At 35.9% G+C, this 23,744-nt stretch overlaps 1 protein-coding gene across 4 annotated transcripts in view; it reads right to left on the bottom strand.

The window, feature by feature from the left end:
• Positions 1-105: 105 nt before the first annotated feature.
• The window catches only part of pot1 (protection of telomeres 1 homolog), a 28,015-nt gene continuing 4,376 nt past the window's right edge, over positions 106-23,744 (bottom strand). For 3 of the 4 annotated variants that reach the window (XM_043228681.1, XM_043228682.1, XM_043228680.1), the window contains 20 exons: positions 22,612-22,748; positions 21,404-21,482; positions 20,887-20,984; positions 17,795-17,902; positions 17,611-17,655; positions 17,005-17,110; positions 15,893-16,023; positions 14,472-14,765; positions 14,230-14,385; positions 4,288-4,457; positions 3,709-3,800; positions 3,603-3,626; positions 3,461-3,487; positions 3,210-3,366; positions 1,978-2,168; positions 1,764-1,899; positions 1,523-1,605; positions 711-805; positions 432-537; positions 106-348 (listed from right to left, as the gene is read on the bottom strand). In XM_043228681.1, coding sequence (XP_043084616.1) covers positions 242-348; positions 432-537; positions 711-805; positions 1,523-1,605; positions 1,764-1,899; positions 1,978-2,168; positions 3,210-3,366; positions 3,461-3,487; positions 3,603-3,626; positions 3,709-3,800; positions 4,288-4,457; positions 14,230-14,385; positions 14,472-14,765; positions 15,893-16,023; positions 17,005-17,110; positions 17,611-17,655; positions 17,795-17,902; positions 20,887-20,984; positions 21,404-21,482; positions 22,612-22,731 — 2,325 coding nt within the window. In that variant the 5' untranslated portion in view covers positions 22,732-22,748 and the 3' untranslated portion in view covers positions 106-241. Of the gene's footprint in view, positions 349-431; positions 538-710; positions 806-1,522; positions 1,606-1,763; positions 1,900-1,977; positions 2,169-3,209; positions 3,367-3,460; positions 3,488-3,602; positions 3,627-3,708; positions 3,801-4,287; positions 4,458-14,229; positions 14,386-14,471; positions 14,766-15,892; positions 16,024-17,004; positions 17,111-17,610; positions 17,656-17,794; positions 17,903-20,886; positions 20,985-21,403; positions 21,483-22,590; positions 22,749-23,744 lie in introns of those variants that run through there. The other variant, XM_043228683.1, reaches the window with a different exon arrangement.

Here is a 23,744-nt window from a genome sequence, read left to right on the forward strand (position 1 = left end):
AGCAAAAGAGAATTTTTTTGGACTCTATACAGAACTAGCCAATCACTTGGGACTGGTTTCTAACCGGAACTCCAAGTGAATCCAGAAGAAAAGAATGAACAGATGTCTTATAAATATAGAGTGTTTTATTGTTTTAGTTTACAGTGTGAATTCATGGATTGCGTTTGACCATAATGTATTAACATTTCTTAACGCAAGCTACTCTACTCTGTGATCTCTTTATCCGAAGCGAATAACCTCTCTATTCCTCTTTAATTTCTGTGTTTCTGATCTGGTAGCAAACTGCATTCGCGTCGTTGTCCTTTACGGTGTAGACATAGAGGCAAAGATCCAGCCACGGACGCTCCTCTACAAAGACAAAAAAAGAACAAACAAAAAACATTGTATGCTAAATAATGTTAAAAAGTATAGCGGTAGTATTAAATGTTTACCCAAACTGCTGTGTGGAGGTTGAATTGTGTCCATGATGGTCTGAATCTTGTCCTGCAGATCCTGGCTGCCTGAAGCATCTGCAGCAGAAACGTGGAAGAAGCTCTCCTGTAAAGAACAGGCAGTGATTCAAAGCTATTACTGAACAGAAAACAGCACCCTCTGCTGACCTTCGCATCTACGTAATAATTGCAATTATTTAACCGAATGCTGAAAGCACGAAACATCTATATACACAGCGTTTACGTGCAGCATATAAATATTTATGCATGTGCACTTACAGCGTTTTCCCACAGCAGAGCCTGTAATGTGTCAGTCTGGTCCTCCAGCTCAAACTGGACTAACAGTCTGTACTGCATCAGCTGAACTCCCAGAGCTGTGTGACAGAGATAATTATAGTCACGCATTTTAAAGTCAAACTTTTTTAGGCTAACTAGGACCTAACATTAGGGGAAAAAAACCCAAGATTTAATTACAGTGATGCCTGGGTAAGCTTTTTTGAAAATACACCTGCAAACAAATAAGTCTGACCAGAGCTGGGCTCATTAAAATTAACAAAACATAATAAATAATAACAATGACGACAACAAAATATCTCAATATCATTTAAAAACTGATGTTATTATGGTCTTAGCCAAGTCCTTGTTCTGAAATTTTAATTGAGGTTGCAAACACGGCCCAAAAATGCAATTTTAACATAAGTAGATTTTAACATAAGTAACAAGGGGACGTATTTAAATAAATTACTGTATTAAAAACATTTGTTACTTGAAATACAAATATAAAAAATAACTATTATTTCAATTTGCTAAATTTTTGTTTAGTTTTACTTGCTGTGCAAAAATAGCTAAAACAAAAACTGAAAAAAAAAAAAAAGGCCAAAACAAAAAAACCTATATGGACCTGTATTTTAATTGAAAACAAAATGAAAATAGAAAATCCAAAAATAAAAATCCATACAAAAATAACACTTTGTGATGCCGTATCGCAAAATAAAAATAATTTAGATTACCTTTTTAATTTTATAAATAAATAGTTAAATAAATAGTTCAAATGAATAAAGCTATTGCTGCTTTTTTTTTTTTTTAAGTACCTTGAGCAACTGCCTGTTCATCCCAGGTCTCCACTCCAGTAAACACAGGGTTTTGAAAAGTGTTCAGAGAGCACCGCTTACACCTGAGACACACACACACACACACACAAATAACCATTTATCTACTTATAGATGTGATCGTATCCTTCCCTGGGGTTTGTCAAACTGTTTTCATGATAAAAGACGAACGCGTTGAACACCAGGGGAGTTTCCAGTGAAGCAGGTAAGCTTGTCGTCCTACCCGAAGTATCTTTTGTCTCCAGAGAGCAGGAACGGAGCTGTGAGATCCATCAGAGTCATCCTGCCGTTCACTGATCTCACAGGAACCAGGTTTTTGTAATTCCGTGATAACACGCAAATCTCATCCAGCGTCGTTCCTGTAGATAACAAAGCTTCTTTGTAAATGAATTTTCAAGCATGCGTTTACAAATGCTTCTCTTTCTAGTCAGAGATACCTTCGACGAATATCAGCTGCATGTGGGTGCTTTCTCCCACCATGTCTCTGGATATATGCATTGAGATGGTTCTGCCAGGCTCTCTGGAACTTGCTGATGAAGTGGCGGCCCACTGCTCCTCACAGGGATGGCTGTCTTTCGCAGACTCCCGAAAGACTTTAGCAACAGCGCTGTCATCAGGAACATCTTGCCTGTCACGCACAAAAAACACAGACTACTGGTTGGTAAGATTTAAAGCTTCTTCGAAACCTTCTTCGGTTTTTATTGCAATTGCTCACACTGCCAAACGAAAGATTTTTTTATTCTCACAAAGATAGCATTTGTTCATTCAAAAATATGTAAATACAATAATGCCAAATAATATGCCATTTTAAAGTAGCAGCTTTATTTCTGAACGTAACATGTAATGTATTCCTGTGATGGCAAACTGAATTTATTTGACTAAAAATACAGCAAAAACAGTAATAAGTGAAATAATTTTCCAATTTAAATCAACAGTTTTCTATTTGAATACATTTTAAAATGTCATTTATTTCTGTGATGTGAATCTGAATCTCCAGCATCTCCAAATCATTCTAACACGCTGATTTGATGCTCAAGAAAAAAAAAAAGGATTATTATTATCCATTTTTTGTGGAATTCATGTAAATGTTTTTCAGGACTATTTCGTGAATATGAAGTTTAAAAACAGCATTTATTTTCTAAAACATTACGCATGTCCTAAACACATCCTTGCTGATTAATGAATGAATAACTGCTGTCAAATGATTAATCGCACGCCAAATAAAAGCTTATGTACATAATGTGTATACTGTGTATATTAAGATTGTGAAACAAAGTTAAATAATGTCTTTTTTTTTTTTTTTGCAGTTTTATTGCACTAACATGCCACCAGGTGGCAAACTGAGCATACAGCAAATCTAGATCAAGAAATCTGAGGCTCAAATCTGCTCCTCAACAGTGAAACACAAAGTATATTGGTATTTTGCTCGGTCTTAGTACATGATACAACTACAGAACAGTCAAGTTTTAAAAAGAAACCTTTTTGGAGGCGATGCTACCGAGATTGGCTGAATGGATTCAAAAACGGTCCAACTCAACTTACTACCTCTGGGGGAGTTGGGAAAAGAGCCTATTTCTAAAAAAAAGTAGTGTTCCTTTAAAATTACAGTGATACGATCATGCACCAAACAAATACTAAGTATACAAAAAAACTATATTACAAGACTCACATTGTTTTACAGCTGGAGCAGAAGAGTTTGAGGCACTGATATAACTGCTGAGGCATGTATTTCTTCACTCGAGCTCGGACGTGACAGGACAGCGGCGGTGTGGAGCGCTTCACCCGGGAGAGTGTGAGCCGTCGTGTGTTGTGCTCACACGTCCGCACTAAACAATCATTACAGATTCAGAATTATATCACATACGGTTTTGTCAGAGCTGTGGCTTTCACTTCCACTGTAGAGCAAGACGAGTTTCATACCTGTATAAGAAGGTCCTGTATCTGCTTCTGCATCCCAAATGATAACAATAACAATATTTAATCATTCAAGCTTATCTACCGTTTTATTCATCTGTTGCAGAAAAAGCTTTGAGATCTTAAACGTAATAATATACATCTATACCTGTTTCTTCTTCATTCGGCAAGACTAGAAGGAAACACAAGCATATGCAGATGAAGGCGAGCTGAGTAGGACACAAAAATTGCAAACCAAAAGAAGCGCCACCAACCTACTGCCTCCGGCGGTGTGTACCATATCTCCAGTAACGTGCCGTCGTCCACGTCTTCACACTCGTCAAGGTCCACGTGTTTCTCCAGCACACTGAATATGGATCAGTACAGAGAGAAAGAGAGAGAACGTCAGGTAGACAGGGCCACAGAATTCATTTTTTAATGGAAATTAACAAAGCTCAGTTATACTGGCATCAGAATGCTCAGGAGCTCAGAAAATTCTTATATGTGAAAATTGTATATATTGTGTTACATTATATCTCAGTTGGTCAAAAGTGACAAAGTACATTTATAGTGCTGAACAATTAATTTCAAATGAATGTTTTTCTTTACAACCTTCAATTCATCTAAGAATCATAAAAAATATATTGTTTTCACAAAAAAAAACTGCTGTTTTTATCATTGATAATGATTTGATTGATGATTAAGTTGCTTAAAAAATAATTAACATTTAAAACATAAAAAGTGCAATACTCTACACTGTTTTCTGTCATTAATTTAATGAATTTGCTGTGCGATAATATATTTGGTAAAGGAAAGAAAATGCTAAATAGAGACATTGTGGTCTCTGGACTCACCTCTTGAGAGACTGTAGAGCAGGGCTCTCAGCAGGAAGGCTGCGTAAACCGCGTCCATATGACGTCCCCCCATGGAGGTGGAAACTGAGGTGCTCAGGCTGATCTGGCAGCTGGTTCGGGGCTCTCTGAAGGAGTGCGTGGAGATTGTAGAAGCGCAGGAAAGTGCCTGGCTGAACGCAAACACAAGCTGGAGATGTTTTCATTACAACACTAGCTCTTTCCTCCCAGTTTACAAAATAATGAACTTAGAAATTGCAGTAGGAGTTGTCTTGCTGAATTCTTTTTGGTAAGTCCAAAGTGCTCTAGTCCTGTCACAACAGGTAGGACCGTAACTATATATTTTCACAGCATTTCCCGAAAACGCTTTCTTTTTAGCTATTCAGACATAGCAATGCGCCCATATTCTGGTCTGGCATTGTCCAAAATGTTTTTTTTTTTGAGTACAGATATTCTTCAAAAGTCTATCTTATATAGCAGAACTCATGTCTCCTTCAATAATAATAGCAAGTCATTAATGTTAAATTGTTAACATTGTTAAAAGATCTCCAGAATCCAGATTTAAGACAATGTCTCCCCTGAAAAAGTCAGTATTGAAGTGGTTTCTGGCTTGATATTCATCCATTAACTCCATTTTTGCAATATACTCCTTGCTGATTCATTGAAACTACTTACAAGTTTTCTCTATTTTGTGTTCAACAAAGTTCAAGAACCTCAGGAAATAGCTTTGCAATCCTCTCAGAACTGATACATATCAACTTTCTCTTGAAATCTTTCTGGGAAAGTCCTTTAATACAGCATGATGTACCTGTACACGCTTAAAAATAAAAGGTATTTAAATGTTCTTCACAACAATTCCATTGAAGAACAATTTTTGGTTCCACAAAAGAACCATGCAATCAAAGGATCTTTAAAGAACCATCTATTTTTTACCCTTTTATAATCTGTAGTTTTATAATCAAAATATCTTTTGTGAAAAGAAAGGTTCTTCAGATGTTAAAAGGTTCTTTATGGAACACACAAAAAAGGTTCTTCTATGGCATCATTGAGCGCCTTTATTTGTGTGTAGATGCTTCAAAATATAAGGCCAGCCTATGTTCAGTCTTCTAAAGCTTAAATTTCATTTAAATATACAAAACCATTCAGACAAATATGAAATTAAAAAGCAGGGCAGAGCAAGTATCTTTTTTTAGAGTAATACATGAAATAATATAAAAATAACTATAATAGTATGAAATAATGAAAAATAAAACATTGAGTTATTCTATGGTCTGTTACATTAATAAATTTACACAACATTAAATTACCAGTACAGTAGGGGGAGCTACGACATCAAAAGTGAGCAACAAACTCTCAACATTACAGTAAGATGGCAAGAAAATAAACGTTGGTCCCTTGAGATCACTAGAAGGAACACGAAGACAGTGAGAGCTGGGATCACATAATGAACTCTCATAGACACACTGTCTTCATATTATGGGCTTTAACAAGTCAAGAAGAGGATATGGTCTGAAAACACCTCTGAACAGATAGGGTCACATTTCCGTTCTTCGTTTGCAATCAGGTTCTGGGAGTCTTCCTATAGCTGTAAGCTTCTGACGTCATCTTTGAGGTTTCGGGCAAAAGCCATGTCTTTGTTTACCTGAATTCACCTCCCAGGCTCTGTTTGTTCAGAGATTTGAAGTAAGCCTAAGCGCTGGCATTCCCAAGAACTGGTTGGATGCGACACAGCCACTAGATAGTGCTTCTAAACAGCCTAAAAAGGCATTACGAAGGTGCAAACCAAATAATTTGAACCACGACTGAATGTTGGCGTCAATTATTCAGCATCAATATTTGATCGAAACAGACTTCTTTCTTAAACAGAGCAAGGTGGGTAACCGCATTTCAAGAAAACAGGCTTGTTTTCCACGAGTGCAAATTTGATTCTGCTCATTACCATCTTGCTTGAGAATAAGCTGACAACTGAAAACTGGGGTGTGAGACTGGAGCTAAAAAGAGAACCTGGGAGTGATAAAAATGGCCTTGAAGAAACATGGCTGGATCCACTGAGAGAACCAAATGTTTTCAATCATATCCAGCAGCAAAAACAGGCACTAAACTCACAGACCTGAGCTTACTTTCTCTAGACTTCTCTGGAAGAACTGAATATCACAATGATAGTCTGTACCACCATCATTCATGAAACCTCTATTTAAGTTTCAATGCACAACCTTGAGATTTGATTGACACTGTTAGTCTGTTATCTGGTCACGAATGGAAGTACCATTTTATTAGACATAACTAACACTATCTGAATTCAATGTAAAGGAATAGTGCAAAAATTTAAATTCACTCAAACCTCATGGTGATAAAATTCTACTTAATCAAAATTTATACCTTATGTTATACTTACAAATTAAACAGGAGTAGCTATTTTTTTTTTTGTTCTTTACTGAAACATTTTCAACTCATTTCATACTTACAAATTCAGATCCTAACCAACTATTACCACGCATTTTATTACTAGTTTATTTTTTTATTAGATTTTCAGTATTTTTATTTAACGATTACAAAACATTAATAATAATAATAATAATAATAATAATAAATTGTTGTATTTTTCATCACTATTTTACTGCTCCACAAATGCAATAACAATCAAATGATGTTTATGTGCCATTTTTAGTCCATATTGGCCCTCTGACAAATGGTGTAGTCTGTTTGTCAGATAAATTAATTACAAATTAGAAAAACTTGCACACAAGTTGCATGAACAACTTACTTCTGTGATATGATATTGGTATTTGTAAGCCACAGTTCCAATTCACTTTCATTATATGCAGAAAGAGCTTCTGCACTTTTAAAAATAAAGGTTCCGAAACTTATTTTTACAATGTAATAAAGTGAAAATGCTATGGTAAAAACCTGTAAAATGATTAATGGTATATTCCTGTAAAAATTACAGAGACAAAAAATGTAAACTGATATTCCCAGAATTCCCTGCATTGCATTTCTAATTTTGTTTGTTTCTTCTTAGAATTTCTGTTATGTTTATTAGGGTGGTATGTTAAGAATAACATGTAATGTTATTAAATACATTTTTATTGCACATTTCAGTTTAATGAGTCTCACCATGATGGTGTTTAGTGTTTGTGTGAACGACACAGAACACCTTCTATATATGTTACTATTTAAAAGCTGCTTGTGATGGGTTTTGATGTGATTTTCACACGTTCCGGCCTCAACCACGTCCAACTATTTCTTGCTGCACAAAATAGTTTGCTTTGCTGCTTGTGTCTTATGTTATTTTAACATATCCTAATTATGAACACACTGGTTTTTAGTGCAAATGGTATTATTGTTTACTGCACGTTGTTATTCTCTTTGTTTGTTATTCTATTTACCCGTAGAGTCTAACGAACCGGAAGCCTCACTTATAGGCTTGATGGCAATGGATGAAGAACCTTCTGTGTAAAGAGTGTTAAAGGTTCTTCATGGAACAGTAAAAAAAAATTCCCATATTTCTAAAAGTGTAGCAGCTTCACAAAAACTCCGACAGGTTTAGAATGATGGGAAAATGAGTAAATGATGACAGAATTTTCATTTTCAGATGAACTATTCCTGCATCCTATCAGGCTCGCAACATTTTCCTTGAGAAACGACTCGGAACATAAAACTATCGGTGAGCCGAATCTACATATACTTGGTATTCTCCTACCGGCGCTCACTGCACGGTTGGTTACTCACAGCAGGGGAAGGAGCCGGGCTGCTCGGCACAGGTGCTGCCGTCAAGCTCCTCTGATGGTGCTGGTGAGGACAGCGGGAAAACGGTAACGTTTCTCAACTCTCTCATCCTACACGGAAAATTCCATTACACAAAGCTTTGTTGATGTGTGCCGCTGGATAACACAAACCTTATCCGGACCCTCATCTGTATGGAAAAAACCAATGTGTAAACAGGAAAAAGCTGCCATTCACTAAAACGAACCAATTCCTGTAACACATGGCTGCTGAACAGGAAGAAATACAGGCAAAGAGTACATTTGAGAAAGCGTTTTGCGAAGGCATTGAATAATAATTCGAACGCTTTTGAGGTTGCAACCTCAAGATTATGTACCGTATACATTTAATAGATATTAAAGTCATCGCAATGAAAAACATATGGCTCTGACCAGATGGGTGAAAAAGCTTTGTTCAGCAACACGATGAAGTGCTGCACGAGCAGATGAACATACACTTTTGGCCGTCTACAATGGTAACATACAATTACAAGTTAACATGAGCAACATTCACAAATAATCTACATTACTGTATGATGTCAGCTAAAAAGCAAGTCAATCATAAAATATCTTACAAAACACACGACACGCATTGAAAAAAAAAAAAAAAAAAAAAATTTTAAATTTCATGTGGACTTTCACCTGTAATTTTCCTTTAAAATCATTACTATCTATTATTGTACTCGAGAAAGCATTGTGTTTTTTTATTTCTCTAGTCAAGGCTGAGGAATATGGGTTTCCAAGCCCCTAAAAAAACAGACTAGCCGTGCAGATTTCTGAAAGAGTCTGTAACTCTGCAGCTATTCTCTCTGCGCTCGCTTCTCTTTTCAAAGACACGCTGCGTTTTGTCAGCAAATACTGTGCTTAAGACAGACCCTCCATCGTCTGACAGCCGACAATTCCTGAAGTGCCCCACCACATGCTTGCACAAGTCATATTTAATAAGAGTGCTAAGAATATCAGTTTCTTTTTTCAACCGTGTGTGTGTGTGTGGAATAATTTTAGATTTGACAACTTTATTATTATTAATATTATTTTGAATGAGAATGACTGATTTACTTCAAAATAGGGATGTGTCATCATTATAGTCAGATTAGGTTTTTATCTATTCATTTATGCTTAAAAATACAGTCACAACTAGGGATAGACTAATATTAAAATTTAAATTATTTTAATGTTTTGGAAGATAACTGATAAAACAGTTGTAATTTTTTTTTTAAAGATATTTCTATAAATACTCCAAATCTTACAATTAAAAACCCATTCACTATAATATAAACAACATGAAATATTTATTATAATTTTTTAGATTTGCTAAAGATTAAATTAAACAGTGTTAATAAATGACTAGTGTTTTAAAATATTAACTCCAAAAGGGAATTTTTGCAACAATGTCATATAAAAACCATCTTTGGTTCCCCAAAGGGCCTTTCTGTGAACAGTTCTTAAAAGATTTTATTTCTTACCCTAAAGAACATTTTAATAATCTAAAAGAGCCTTTTTAACACTATAAAGAAGAGTTTAATGGAAAGGTTTCATGAATACCTAAAGTTTCCTCCTAGAATTACAATGGCAATAAAAAAAAAAATGAAAAAGAATATTTTTAAGAGCCCAGGCAACCCACTGATTCATTAAATTTGCATATTGTGTATACTCAGTCTCAGCCTATTGCAGAACAAATGTCCTACGAAGTCAACAAAACAAATAAAAAAGCCATGATGTATCATTCACATCCTCTTACACGCACACACGCTCTCAGTGGATAAGTGTCATATGCTGGCTGTCTGATGCGATTACAGGCAGGGGCCGTCTGGGTGTTAAGTTAACCCAGGTGCTTGATTTCTCTCTCACTATGAATAATTGATAGTCACATGTGTATAGAGGCAGGATGTCACAGTATACTGCATTAGCTCTAGCCGAGCTGCAGGTGCTCATGCATTTAGGATGTTTTAAGTAGATTGGACACCCTTTGCTTGAAATCCGATGACAAGTGGTCAGAGAAACCACATTTGAGATTCATATTACTACCAGGTTTAAACAGCAGCTTGTTATGGGATCAAACAAAATGCATCTTGACACCAGACATAGAGGTGGGCGATACACCGGCAGACACGACTAATTGGTAGAAATTTTGTCCACGGTAGAGATTTTTGGACTAGCGTGGTTGCATGCTCATGTGACGTTGCTTAAAAACTAATAGTTTGCATGAATTTTTAAGCAAGGCAAATTAAAAAACATTGACAGCGGTGAGAAGAATTTCTATGGTCTCAAAATTCACTTTGAGCGGCAACGCTATGTTATAAAATTAGCCCGAAAAACATCAACCCACTGCTCTGTAATTTTTTCAGTGACTGCATTTTCAAAATAGCCCAATTGTGTAGTAAAACTATACAAGACTGGTTCGCTGCACCCTTATCACGCAAACTTCCGCGATGCGATTACAGAAAGAAGTTGAGGTCAAACGATTGTGTTAAACTTTTTGCATTAACCGCATACGGTAATGTATTAACACTGACAGCCCTATAAAGCAAAAATAACTATAGCGTGATATAAATATATCGTTACCATTAAGTAAAATTACTCATATCATGATATAAGAGTTGGGTCATATCGCCCACCCCTGAGTTTATTATATATTGGTCCCAAGGCTCAGGTCCCTCCTTTAGTTTCATTTATTCAACGGTTTTATCATTCTTAATGTAATCATTTACCTCTGCTCAACAAGCCACACAATTAGAGGAACCATACTTGCTGTGGCTCAAATGGTTTGAGACAAGCGATGCCCTGAATTTGAATACTCGGGATTATGGAGTTGAAAAACCTTAAGTAAAAGTGATTCTTGTCCTCCGTATTGTACACATGCAGCGTCTGGCACTACTTTAATCTCCATTATTATTGCATGAGGCATCCATTCCCTAGTTTATAAGCGAGATGACACAAGTGCATTTGGCAACTGGCCTGGGACTCAGATGATGCAAATAGCACAAAAAGCATGCAACAGAGACATTTTCACAAGACAGACAAGGAAAACCAAGAGGTGAAAGAGTTGGTGTTTCCTCTATGTTCTCAGAAATTCCTCAAGAGATTCTAGCCTCCCGAAAAAAACCCCACAATAGCAACACGAACACTGACTGCAACAGATCTTTAAACTTGATGCCACAAAGAATGATGAACAAAAAGTCAAAACAGCACAAATTTATTATCCTTAAAGTGATACTTCCCTGCTGATTCGTAATAAAACTAAATAACATACATCTCCTTCAATGTACGCCACACTAGATCTATAGGGTGAGTGATATATGATGCAAGTCGAAGTCAAGAAAGTGTTCACAGACCCCACAATGAAGGCCCTCGTCCACCATGACAGCCGTATTGATTTGGCCTTCTCTCTCCTCTCTCATAAAGCTATCTCTCAGACCACTTAATCCTAATGGCTGGCTTTATTCGCCTTTTCTCCCTCCTCAACACTGAGCTCAAGCAATTTCACACAATATTAGAGACGATACGGCCCAGGATATTGATAATGCTGGGGAAATATTCTGACTCAATGCAATCTTTAGTGGATAAATTGCATTTCTGATCACTGGGTATTATGTTATCATATAAAAACAGCAATTTCCTTCAACTTTTTTTGTCATCAGTGCATTTTACTGATACTTGGATTATTGAACACCCCACTAATGCATTGTCTCTTAATTTCCGAGCAACCCGTTGGATGCTTTGCATCTTGTTCAGACATGTCATGATTTCTAGCAAGAATAAATTGCGAATAAAAAATTTAAAGAAAAAGTCCAAGGTCTGGTTTTGCTAGACAAGGTCTGCTCTTCTGGGTCTAGTTTGATCTAGTTTGGCAAATGCTGCACATTTACACTAGCCAATTTTCAACAGACACAGACAAATGGAAACAAACAAATTGGTTTTGTCGGATCAGAGTGTTATCCTTGTTGGTATCTGATGCTGCATTTATGTTGAATCCGTCTTTGTCGGGTCTTGAAATGTCTAGGTGTGATATAATGTAATCTGGTGACAGCTAGAGTTGGTCTATGTCTGTCAGTGTGGTGTGAATTGGCTTTTAAACAAAGGCTGAACTGTCTAGTTATTGCACTCTCAAGCAAAGCACTCAAAGAGCAAAGACTGACCGCAATGTAATATGGTGGATTTATGGACTTCAAAAGACTACATTTTTAATAAAACTCTGATTGTATTGAGTCATATACACCTAGAATGGTGAGTAAATCTATGGGAATTTTTTATTTTGAGGTAAACTACCTCTTTAAAACAAAATAGTTGGCCCAAAAATGAAAATTCTGTCATCATTTACTCACCCTTAAGTACTTCCAAACCAGTACGAATGATGAATTTCTTTGTTCTGCCAAACACTAAGGAAGATATTCGGGCTGTTTTAGGCTACCATTGACTTCCATAGTATTTTTTCCTACTATGGAAGTCAATGGTGACCCAAAACCGCCTGGAAGTCTTAGAAACCAAATATCTGGACCCGAAGTTCAAACATTCATAACCAAACTAACCCTCAAACTACTGGACTTTGCATTGCTGAGGGGAATGAGGATAATAGAAGCAAGAAATATGTAAAATGAACTCTAGACTTACATTATAAAAGCAGTGATATGCAAACAGTGTCAAAAACTACACTCTCAGATAATGTCATTGTGAAATAACATTCATCTGTGAAAAGCTCTAGTTTGTGATGAAATTATAAATAAGAGATGGCACAGGCGTAAATACATCTCACCACAAATCCTCCAACTGTCTGCAAAGACCGGTCTCTTTATCTGTAGGTAAGGGCAACTGATTTATTGGGATATCTTTCTTTCTGTCAATCTAACTGATAGTTTGTGGCTGAAGAGATGCTTTAACAACATCATGGCCAGCAGGTGATGGATATGCCTGTTGTTTGGCACTGACACAGCATAGGAGAGGCAGCACATACAGGGAAACCGTATGAAGAGCTCAAAATCTTTAACTAAAGATCACAATTCTCTGAAACTTCACAGCAGAGGAAGCAATTAGATCAATTTCCTATGAATTCTAATTACAGAAACACAACGAAGAAACTCAGTAGGGGACATGGCTGCACAGAAACTCAAAAACTTGAATAGTCAGCAACTCGCCGTTTCCTCTTTTGAACAGTCGGTTCACTCCACCCACCTTTGTTCATAATTCACACAGTACAAATTCAAAAGAACCATTATGCTGAGAGGCAAACAAAAACGGCTTACTGCTTAAAACAAAACCAACACTCATACATCAGAGTCCTCTTCAAACTATTGAAATAATGAACCGAATATGTACTGTAGTTGTACAATAATAAAAATGATTCATTGTGCTTTTAATCGCATATTGAGGGTGTCAAAAAAAGTTTTATTTTGGCCACTCAACTGTCACAGGAAGAACTATACATTAACAAAGAAAGAAAGGAAAGAATCTGAGCCTTCAAAAAGTAGCATAAAAGCCTTGCTTCTGTTTAAATATTCATAGAAAGGATGACGACAGAAGACCGAAATGTTGTCACTAGTTCTGGAGATTATATGTTTCAAACGTCGTTATAAGACAATCAATTGGAGAGGACATTTTGAGGGGTTTTAACAATGAAAACAGGCAGGCCAGGATTCAAGTGAGAACAGCAAACGCAATCAATAGACTGAAGAGGAGTGAACGCCTCTCAAATAAGCCATGAGAAGATGTGCCCACAAGAGTCCTACCTGACACCTAATTCATCATTAAAGGTGCTGGAGTGGGTGCGTGGGTCTCCTGCGCTGGATTGTTCTCACAGGCATTAATAGTAACAGCGTCACAGAGGACGCTCATGGTGGTGGTTGTAGGATGATCAAATAAGATTACTGCTTCTGTAGGACAGGATTTCTTGCTGGAAGAGCACCCAAGACGTTTCCCAATGAAACGTAACAACATTTGTTTCTTTTAAAAAGAATGTTTTCCAACAATTGGCATACACAGCCTTGCATTTCTTTTCTGTATATAACAAGAGTGTCTTATAATGTTCTTCGAAGGCGTTTCTGCAAAGCTTACTGCATGTTTTGCAAAACATACACAGCTGCTCTGGAAGTGCCTAGTATTGACAAGTGTGTTTAGCTAAGATTGAAACCAAACTCTTGCAAGACTGTGACCCTCCACAAACCACTGTAATATCAACAGAAAAACTCACCTTTAAGTCTCGAGCCACCTCCAGGTGATTGTCGTAGACCAGAACGTTGGCTGTCAGGTTCATCCTGTCCTTAGCCACAGTGGATTCTCCTTCTAATGCATCAGATGCAATTGCAACGTTCAATAAGGGATGTTGACATTTGGTCCCATCCCACACCTGATCACATTGGGTAACAATTAGTTGCACAACCTGGATTTTAAAATCAATGAGTTTGAAGATTGAGATTCAAATTAAGACAGCACCTTTAGTAGGATACAACGACTATCCATGATGGCCTTGGTCAGCAGCTGACAGGTCAAATCAAAGTACATCCCAGGCTGTACCGAGGACAGGGAGACTGTGAGGTCATTGGATATCCAAGACTGGTTGGCAGCCCACTGGCGAAGTTCCTGCACCATACGTACATCGGATTCTCCAAAGTTAAATGATTTGCTGGCGGTTCGAGGAACTACTGGACTGTCAACTGTTCCATCGAATGTAATTGTAGACCAACCGTAAGTGTTCAAGAGTGACATGGAGTCTCTGAACATGTCAGTCTGGGTGGATATGGGAAGACAAACTATTAGCGATTTGGAGCCTTAAAGGAACACTCCACTTTTTTGAAAATGAAAAGGCTCATTTTCCAATTTCAAGAGTTAAACAGTTGAGTTTGACCGTTATGTAATCCATTCAGCCGATCTCGGGTTCTGGAGTGCAGCATCTCACGCTCAGCATCCCACGTTCAAAAATTACCAAAGAGTAATGTAGTTACATTGTGTAGCAAGACTGACGCAAAATGAAAAGTGGCGATTTTTTATGCCGATATGGCTAGGAACTATACTCTCATTCCGTAATACTGTGTAATATCATTGCACCTGCTGCACCCGTGGTACAGCAGCAGAGGTCCTTAATTCTTAAGCTGGAATGAGAGTATAGGCTTAAAAAGGGGTCTAATCAGATTCAATTATCTATGCTAAGCTTTGCTAAAAGTGCTACTGCCAGAACCGGAGATTGAATGAATGGATTTGAAAATGTTAAAACTCAACTGTTTAACTCTTGGGGAGTTGGAAAATGAGAGTATTCCTTTAAAGTTAGACTGCCATGAAATTTGTGATGCTCCAAAAAATACCTTAATACATGTCACCAAGACACTAACTATATTTGACCAATGTGTAACATTTAAGGTGTGTTCACACTGACAGCTCTTTAGTCACTGTAGGCTATCAAGTTGCTGGGTTGTTGCCTACTCAACTGCAGTATCCAATCCCTTCTGGAGGCGAATCACATGACCACTATTTGTCAGCACAAATAAAATACAGCAAATACTGATGTTTTATATGAATAAGATGTTCAACATAGAATAGTAGGTTTTCCAGAGCCTCTTTCATAAAGATCTTAGTGAGGTATGTGTGTTTTCTGGGAATGTTTCAGATGGTACTCCTTTATTACTTTTAGTCAGGTGTGACCATCTTTGCTCCTAGAGGGCAACATTTCTGCAAAGGTTGGCTCCATTTTGCTACAATATAGCTGCCAGGAAGTTTCTACTGGTCAGGTGTGTTTAATTATAGCTTAAATTTGCAAGATGGTGGCCAACCAGAAACAGAATTGGACATACTACAAATATGTGATTTGGGCCCACTTTTTCATATTTTAAGGAACAAATAAACAGGTCAAAACTCCTTACCTTGAATCTGTGAAGTCTGATAATGTCCCCCACTCTGTAGATGACAGGGTAATCCTCCAGATTTTTAGAGAAGATGTTGCAGCCAACTTTAACATCAGACTGATCAGTAATCTTTAGTGTAGAGCAGTAATCTAGTGACAAATAAAGAGTTATTGATTAAAAGATGATATGCTTGTGACTATGCAAAGTGACTAAATATAAACAATTCTTAATGTACTGCATGTACAGGTAAAAAGATTCAACGAAAGCATCAACCTTTTATAATCACTTACAGAATGTTCTGAATCCACAAAACTAATCAAAACAACTTACGACAATTTGCATTTTTATTTGATTTGATCATTTGGTAACATCATTTATAGGAGTACTTTCGGCTTTTGCCTAAGACATGCTTAGCATTTCAAGACTGAGAATATCTACAGGTCAATATATATAGCAGTTGCAGCCTCACTGAGCATTGATCCAGGATCAATTGGTTACCTTTTGGACATGATGCTCAATTCCCTCTACCGATTACACGGAACAGGGGTGTTTACATTCGGTCCACTTATCAAAACACCAATATTTCAATAAACCAATTTAGGGGGCCAGAGATTGGTTTTTGGCACTTTATCACACATTACATGTCATGATCCAAGCCATGATCAATGAAGTGTATTTAGAAAATTCAGTATAGTTATGCACCTTGAGAGAGTGTTTTGGCAATAATTGGTTTGTGTCAGCTTTTCTTCAGATGAATTCTAAGCCTTTATGGTATGAATAATCTCCTGCTAACACTGCAGAGAGCAAACCTCATTGTTCACGGTCAGCAGCACAAGCCAAGGTCTCAGTTTTGTTTTGGTTGCCTCTGAAATGTTATTCGATCACTAAAGTGCAAAGAATAATTTACAAACTTGCCTCGAAAAAAACCTCTGCCATGACATACTCTGAGAGAAAAGTTCACCTAATCTGATATCCATTAGACGTTTTTTCTTTGTTTTGACGTCTATTTCAAAAGTGGCCCTGAAAGTCGTTTAGAAAGTCATCTTTTCTCTGGCCTCACTCTCCAGAGGGCTCAAATAACAATGGAAGAGCCTATTACAGCCTTGCTGAGATGAAGGAAATTCACTGACCTGAACCTTTAGAGGGGAAAGGCTGTTTGAAGAAGGTCACCACGCCATAGACGTTCACCACTGTCTTGGGCTTTAAATTGTTTAGGAGAACATAAGTGTATTTGGCCTTCGAAAAATAGAGAAATATTGCCATTAAACAAATATCCTGGCTTCAATACTTAAGTTAAACTTTAACAACAGCAATTGTGGCAAACTATACCTTACTGCAATATTATTTGTTTTATTATTATTATTGTAAAACACTACTTAAAAGCGAGGCAATGCATTGTGTCAAAGCAAAAACATTGTTTTAAAGTCAAAATCCATGCATGCATTAGTTTTTCTGACTTCATCTTCATTTAGTCTAGACTGAATGTTGCTGGAGGCATGTAGTGTTGAAGCACTTGATCTGGCTCAAGCAAATTTTACAAAAGTTTGCAAATTAAAAAGGACGTTGTATTTCAGTGAAGGAACAACCAATCACACAACCAGACAGAGACAAGTCAACAAAAGCCAGCAGACAGAAGCCAATTTAGATAAAGAATCTCCTTGATCTCCGAGGGATAAACCATATGGTATTAGAACAGAGTGGGAGAGATTTGTCATTTAAAAGAATGCATACAGCACCTCTGAATTGGAAGGACCATTGAAGGGGGCGTTCGAGGGACATACCTATCAAACACAGCCACATAGGCACAATTGGGAAAAAATATATATATATTATGAAATAAAAATATATAGTAATGAAATATAGTTTTCAGCTAAAGTTCAAGAAGACAATAGTTTTAAAATGCAAACAAATGACACTCACATAGACACAAGCATCTTTGCCATCCATCTCTAACTGATAAGGATGTAGTTTGTCTCTCAGGAAAGATGGAGACTTTTTGATGGTAAAGTCTGCCAAAAGGACAACATCCTAAAAAAAAATTAAAAAAAAAATTGTAAACATATACTGTAAATGTTGTAATGCATTTAGTGTGTTATACCAAACATAATAAAAATTATAATAATATATTTCAGAAACTAAATTCGTAAAATAATTTTATATGATATAATTAATGAGTAGGGAATTATATTTATATGCTTTTTGCTTCTTGATAAATTATGTAATTAAAAATGTAAAATATTAAACATTTTGTAAGAGCAGGAACTGATATTCTTACTAGCATGTTTTGCAGGTTGTTATGCAGATTGCCGTGTCATTTTCATTATTTAAAATAACTTAATTTATATATTTTGTGTGTATATTAAAACCATGTCATTATTAATAACACTGTGACTACCACAGAAAAATATTCTGAGATTGTAAATGCCTGATATCTATAATGCATAAAAAACAAGGAAATTTATTTAGTTATTTTTCACTGTATTATTTCCTTAATATTGTCCCTAGATCAAGTAAATGTGATTTTCAAAGCCCGTTTTATGACATGCCAGGCGATCATAAATTCACTTCTTTAAAAACCTAACCCCACCACAACAAGCCACACGATTTGAGATATTCCTTTGTGTAACACAATCCCATTCTTAGCAATGACCCTGAGATGAAAGACCCAAGCAAATAGCATCCCATCAGGAACGACATCAAACTTGTAATTATTTTTAGACTTCAGCATCTGGATGAATTAAGCTGACTTACAGAACATATCTAAGAGTTTAATCCTTGCTCACAGATATCTAAAGATTAGACTGATAATGTTTAGCGCCATTATATAGACGCTGCCAAGTATCATGATAGCTCATCAATTCAAAGCTTTATCTTGTGCCATTGTTTTAAGATTCGCTGTTACCCATGCCAAACGACAATTTGATAATCCGTTTTCCAAAGAGCTCCTGACAACAGCAAAGAAAAAATAGAGGTTGTTTGTCAAAAAAAAGTAGGTTTACATACGTTGCACTTTAAAAAAAAAAACGAAACTTTTTTTTGCTGCTGTTGTACAATAAACCGCTGCGGTTGGACATGACTACAACAATTGCAGATAACCATGTTCGACCTCCATCTTTGAGAACAGGAAGGTTCAGAACCGAACTACAGACCGTTCCTGGAAATATGAGTGATGACAAGGCACGTTATTTTTTTTTTTTCCAGTAAGCAACAGTTAATTTTGTGGGTGACACAAAAGAGGATCCTTGGGGAGTAAACGGCTGAGTTTTGACTGAAGGCATGTCTCTCAAGGCCGATTTTCTCTCTACAAGCCATTGTCTGTCAGTGGGGAGCTGATCTGAGCTGTGACCATTGTGTTGCTGGAGGAGAAAAGCGGAAAAATACTGGCTATGCAACCGCAGTGCTTTGCAACCTCTCAAACCATCTTCACATAAATGAGGTTACATCAGATGACCTGTTTTCAAAGTCAGTGAATTCAGGCAGAAATATCTGCCACATAGATATGGCAGGGCTTGGATGTACTTGGATTCATTTTAATGCTTTTTTAATACTGTTAAATACTGAAACTAAAATTAATCTACCTCTAGAAAGAAACCGACGTTCATTTCAGAGAATATTTAATATTTTAACATTAAATTGACTTTTATAATGATTATTCATTTGGAAGACGCTTTTATAGCCTTGCTTTGTATATTAACGATGCAGCATGACAAGATTTTAAGGTTTTAAAACAACATTTTAGCGTGGGCAAGGCTACTCAACAAACACAATGTGGCAAAAAAAAGAGATGAAAACTGATTGTCTTGTCATGCATTATTTGTCACAGTTCCCAGTTGTTAGGACAAATCTCCCATTAAAATGGATGAGATGTGACTTGCCACATCATGCCTGAAAAATAAATTTGAACAACACCTGGGGCAACTATTAATTATTCTGATATCACATTCATCATTTGATTATTTAATTGATTTACAAATCAATCGGATTTAAAAAAATCTACATTTCTTTTTTTAATTTTATTTTATTGTTTTGAAACAAAATGTCCTTTTGTTTTCTTATTTTTATGTTTTGTTATGTTTTGTGCTTTTCTTATGCACTTATTCTCAGTTAAGTGACTGAAAAGTGTGAATAGTGTCACTGTTAAATGTTTCCATAATCGACAAATTCTGAAAATTAGGAAAGAGAAAGAAAAAAATGAAATTTGACGATTTGACGTAGATATTTAATATATTCATGACTTTTTACTTTTAATTTGGCTTTTAGATTAAATTAGCAATATTTTATCCTTGAGAGTATTAGGACAGAGAACTTTTAATAGCGCATGTCTTTTTTGCCAAAAATATTTGTAAATAAGTACTGACATTAACATAAGTACGTGTTTTGTTGCATATAAGTAATAGTTTCAGTGAAAAACAGCATGGAAATATGACAAAAACATAACAAAATTGATTTTGCTTCTTACATTAAATTATTTTATATATATTCATGATGATTTTGCTTGTCTTTGTTTTTGGAATCGGTCATGTACTGCATTAAAATATTTTAGTCAAAATATCTGTAGAGAAATACTGACATATACTGTATAGAAACTTATTTTTGGTGCATATAAATGGCAATTTTATGAAAAAAACTGCATGGAAACATGAACTTTGAATACATTTTGTTTCTTATAACTTTTAGCTATAATGATCGTTCGAAATGATGCAATTACAATTAACGCCATTATACAGAGAGAAAAAAAAATTATATATATATATATATATATATATATATAGATATATATATATATATATATACATACATATATATACATATACATACATATATATATATATATATATATATATATACATATAAAAAAATAAAATAAAATAAAAATCAAGACCTGCTTAAGCTTTATCACGCAGAGCTCCGTCCTCCATCTGTTTTACAGCCTGGAGCCTTGAAAAATATGTATATCTACATATATTTCCCCAATACTCAAATGAATATTTGAAGGTTTTATAGAAACCTACCCCTTGTCTGGCAGACTGGGAGAAGTCCTTGGCCAATGTGCCAAAGAAAATGACATTGATTGATGTATGTTCAGCAGTTCTCTGAAGGGGGTCCTCCTCTGAGAAAGAGAGAAAGAAAACAGCAAGGACAGACTGAGACCGGCTACAGCTTTCATTTCAAGACTGAAAATCTGCAGGGCTGAGAGCTTAAAATCACAGACACGAGCGAGTCTCAAGCACGCTTTGAACAAGCCTCTCCAGGCAATCAAATTGGCCCCATATTGCTTCTCTTTTCTCTAGATGCGGTGGTATATTAGTTAACATTTTAATGGGAAAAAAAATCCATGCAGTCGAGATGGCAGATTTTCCTATACAAATCTTTTCAGCGCTAAAGCGGCAGAGCAGCTTTAAACAGGAATGCGAGGTGTGAATGCCAGACAGATTGAGTGTCGCCGCTGACAAAACAGATCAGCTTGATACGTCGCAGGTTCATCCGTGATCTTTGTCTTTGAATTTAAATTCAAATGGGGAAACTCACCTTTGATCTCTGCACGAAGCATTTCGACGCCACCTTTCTGTGCGCAGGATAACACGGGACCTTTATGAACCACTCTAGCCTATCCAGAGGAAAGAACTCGTATAAACACTTTTAAGAAGTCAACAGCTGTAGTTATACAATGTATTACGCCAATCCTCAGCGTACAGTGTAAGCTTAAGAAAATGTGAAATTTGTAAACTGATTTGATCACCTAAAATCAAAGCTGTGCAGGGCTTGATAGGTTTTGGCTAAAGTATGATGTACCTGTAGTTAATGCAGATGCAGGTCCACGTGTCAGTGATGGCAGATAATCACTTACAGACAGTCCAATAATTGATCTAACCATATTTTTTTACTGATGAGCAGCTGTCAGTTTTATAGTATTATAGTTTTATGTCAGTCTCTAATCAATTTCAGCCAATATTGTTGTTTTTTCTTTTATTATTTAACTTTTTAAAACTAACATACCTCATATGTGTAATCTAAATATAGACAGTGTCCAAATCAATTTAACAAACTTATTGCTTTTATTAAATACACACATGCATGTATTTGTATATTAAATATATGTATATGCATAATAAATGGTACACACTATATATATATATATATATATATATATATATATATATATATATATATATATATATATATATATATATATATATATATATATATACACACATATATACATATAATAAACTTTTACTTTGGATGCATTTTATTATTGCGACTATTCTTTATAGACAGCACTGTTACTTGTTATTATTAATAATATTAATACACAGTAATATCTCCCTATATTCATTTTAAAGTCAATCTGTGCCCATAAATACTGACCACCAGGTCTTAGCTAGGCATTTATTATTAATCTTTATTTATAAAAATAATAATAATTTTTATAGTTTTAAATATAATGGCAATTTAGTCATTTATTGCCAAAGAAGCAATTTTTAAAAAAAAGTTTTATAATTACATATAATAATAAACATTGTTGTTTAAAATTTGTTATTATGACTGATGACAAAGTAGAAATTTTGTCTCGCTTCAAAGAAATGTATTTTTGTTTTTAAGAAAAATGCAGGAGCACGAAATCATTTTTACCAAAATTTGTAAAATGTTTTATTAAAACAAATAAAGTTCAAAAGAAGTCTGTTATGCAAGCATGCGTTTGTTAAAACACAAACCAGTAAAAGGCGGCTTCAAACCTTGACACATCTGTGTGAGGGTTGAGAGGTCGTCGTGAGGCTTGTTATAGACGTGTGCTGGAGATGAGAAGGGACCTTGGCGTCCAGGTCAGATGAATCATTGACTTTTTGTACAGGCATGTCCTTTTGATAATAGCCTGTAGCAGCAAGAACAAAAATTGATGCACAAACGTTGCCAGGCACAGGCGCAAAAAAATGTGTCAAAACAATTTAGATGCATTGATAGCAAGAATAAAGCAACATACGGTGCCACGGTGAACATCTCAGAAACAATTAAGCCTATATTGCACCGAGCCACAAAAATAGACGCGTCATATTGTCGACTAATTGAGAATGAAGAATCGCATGTACACGCGCGTGCCCATGATCAACATCTACCAAAACTCATCTTGAGAAAGCGGCGTGGATCACAGATTACACTAATTAATTCTGAAAAGACCACCGGCGTAGCTTGCCTTCGATCAAAGGAAGCAAATCAGAAATGAGAAACATCTCAACACGAGCAGCTCCATTGAAACATGAACGTGTACAACAGCTCATCCTGATGAAGTGGAGTTTCCTTCGATGGAGCTGAACATCTGGGAAAGACGCTCCATCGAGGGTCTTGATCTTTTATAGACCTTCTGGCCCTCGTAGCGACCTCTCGTAAACAACATCTGCTGGATGCACATCACTTCAATCGCTGATGAATCTAAGCATAAATCACGACAATAGATGTATAAAAGCTTTTTTGGTTCAGGACACTTTCCTCTTATGATAAGATTATTACAATACATCTTTGGTGAGCCTCTGGTCTGCCTGTGTACGTTCATGAGTTTTGGAGGAGGGTGACATCTTATGCTTTCAAAATTAGCTTGCTATGACCTTTAAAGTCTGCTTGTGTTAGGTTGAGCCAAATTTGATTTTTTTACTGAATCAACTGTACATGCACATTCATTTCCTTTTGTACACAATTTGAAAAAGAGTACCTATTCAAAAAAAAAAAAAAAAAAAAGCTTGTTCTTACGCAATTTAGATCGCTTGTGACCTACTTAAACATAAGTATATCTCTATAAATTATATTTAAAAACATATAGAAATGTAGTTGACGTGTTCTGATAAATGCAATCAAGCGTTCATGGTAAACTAAAATA

This window comes from Puntigrus tetrazona, chromosome 25, assembly GCF_018831695.1.
Source record: "Puntigrus tetrazona isolate hp1 chromosome 25, ASM1883169v1, whole genome shotgun sequence".
In the NCBI taxonomy this organism is placed as follows: domain Eukaryota; kingdom Metazoa; phylum Chordata; class Actinopteri; order Cypriniformes; family Cyprinidae; genus Puntigrus; species Puntigrus tetrazona.